The sequence below is a fragment of the Morone saxatilis genome, unplaced genomic scaffold (genome assembly GCF_004916995.1).
Source record: "Morone saxatilis isolate NCDOM2014 unplaced genomic scaffold, NCSU_SB_2.0 Contig18, whole genome shotgun sequence".
NCBI lineage: Eukaryota > Metazoa > Chordata > Actinopteri > Moronidae > Morone > Morone saxatilis.
In genome coordinates this window covers 25,270,480-25,272,883 of record NW_023339740.1, presented here as the reverse complement: position 1 = coordinate 25,272,883, position 2,404 = coordinate 25,270,480, and the positions used below count along the sequence as shown (strand labels likewise).

At 41.8% G+C, this 2,404-nt stretch overlaps 1 protein-coding gene across 1 annotated transcript in view; it reads right to left on the bottom strand.

The window, feature by feature from the left end:
* LOC118328185 (filamin-C-like) overlaps positions 1 to 2,404 on the bottom strand; it is a 64,434-nt gene that overhangs the window by 39,088 nt on the left and 22,942 nt on the right. The window contains exon 2 of the mRNA XM_035661796.1: positions 8 to 21. Coding sequence (XP_035517689.1) covers positions 8 to 21 — 14 coding nt within the window. The remainder of the gene's footprint in view (positions 1 to 7; positions 22 to 2,404) is intronic.

Genomic DNA, 2,404 nt, shown 5'->3' with positions numbered 1-2,404 from the left:
CATCCACGATGGCTTTAGAGTCTGAAGGAGACAAACAGACAGATCAGAGATCAGAACAATCCAAAAAACAGCAGTCACCTCTGCTGTTGGTTCACCTGCGTCGCTGCATATCATTACTACTACCTTTATTACTAACACACCAACAACTAAACCATCACAACTACTACAACACAGCAGAGCTGAATTAAAACTCCACGAGATGAGGGGAGAGGATGAAACTGACAGTATCAAGTTAAAGTATTGTGTTCACAACATCCACCTTTACACCATAGCTTCAATCTGCCACCACTCCAGCCCACCCTTTTTAACATCCCACCAACAACAGAACTCCAGTTTATTTAAGACAGACATGAACACAAGATCCGAATACAGGCCAGTGCTGCTGGGTAATGTTTTTCATTAATCAGATCTCATTGTACCAGCTGGTAACACACACACACACACACACACACACACACACACCTTTGGCTGCAGTACACTGAGTTCACAGTGAAGCAGACAAAACATTCCAGTCATTTTTAATCTCTCAGTTTCTCATACAAGCAACTTATTCATTAGAGGCAAACTGAGGAAACTCTTTATGGTAATTTGTTGTTGTTTGCTTCAAAGTTGGTAGAAACACAAGGGTGGGGGGAAAAATGTCTAAGACTATATCAATCAAGCACTATATCACATATCTATTAGTCAAGTTTGAACAATTCCATTACTCAATGACAGCACAAAGGAGTAATAAAGTAAGACAATGCAAACAAATCAGGCCATAACATGTTCATTGTTCAAACAAATCAGTAGAATTTGTTTGCAAGGCGATCATCTGACGATAGGGATATGAATCGAGAATCGGTTCCAAATTGTTCAATGCGTCAGAATCATATAATATAATATAATAACCACAGAACTTATCAATTACTTTTATCAATGCCAGCATGTTTTTCTGACAGTTGCGTATCGTTGATGAACAAGGAGTCACTGTAGAGAGGAAGAAATGGACTACAGCTTGCTTCACACAGAAACTTTTCTGCATTGTGTTCAAAATCAGACCGATAAGCAGAATTGATAACGGTATCAATACAATCTCACCATTTCCCATCCCTACTGACCAACTGAGAGCAAAACGTGGACAGGAGGAGCGATCAAACCCTGTAATTGGGCACCGCAGCACTGTAAAGACACACACTGTAAAGCTGTCAGGTACACATCAGTCCAACATTTCTTTCAGTGTAGGAATAATGTGGATGGTTTAAAGGAGAGATGTGATTGTAAAACCTATCGGCAGGAGAAAGTCTGATCACACACACACCTACACACACACACACACACACACACACGCTAGAGCCTCAGAAGTTCAGAGAAAGATTAATTTGGTAAAATAATTTCTGTTTTGTGATGGAGTTGCATCTCTGACTCAGTTTTCTAATACGCATCATTTCATCTTCACACACCTACTTCCCCCCCCCCACATTGTGACACGCTACTCTGATTAATCTCTGCAAGGTGAATATCCGCTGAATCAGACAGATCCTGACACGTCTCGTCTGGTTATCTTTGCAGTCACTAGATGACAGCTGCAACAGTCACGTCACTCATTACTTTTGCTGTGTGACGTAGTGCCTCTGCTTGTTTTCTCTAAAGCATAATAAGCCATATATTATATTTTATAAACATTTCTGATGTAGGTCTTCCACTACAACATGCTGCTGTATAACACAGGCAGAAATAATTAAGACTATATCAGTATTAATAGCCACCACACACTTCACTTCCCCTGAGCCTTCATACTCTTCATGGTTAACTAAATATGTTTGTCTCTGCTCGCCTATGAAACTGTGTTGCGGACTTTTAACACTGTATCGGTGTGTTCAGCAGATATGAGCGTCCACAGTGTGTGAAAGAAAAGTCCTGTGAGCCACCTGAGGAATCTCCAGCTCTGCTTCACTGTCAGCGGACCAGCTGTGGTTTCAAACATGTTTCAGCAACTCAGGTTTAAGGTGGAGCTCTGGGAGACTGTTGCCTCACCCATGGGTGACACAACCCTGTTAATGACTGAGGATATTCTTCAACACACACACACACACACACACACACACACACACCCACACCGAGGTTGCGACATCCTGCTTTCTACATTCCTAATCTCTCTCTCTCCAGAGTCAACACACTCAGTTATCTCTTTGTGTTTCTGTCTCCTTTTCTTTGTCTATTTCAACTGTTGTGACTCATTTTTCCTCTCATCCTTCCTCTAACCCTCTTATACTCTCGTCACCTGTTTGATTTTCTTACTCTCATTTCTCACCACTAATCTCTCTGTGGTTTTCCCCTCTCTTTCTTCCCTCCCTCCCGTATCTCTTCCCTCCTTTCTTTTGCCCTCTACGGTTGATCTGCCACACCTGTGTGTGTGTGTGTG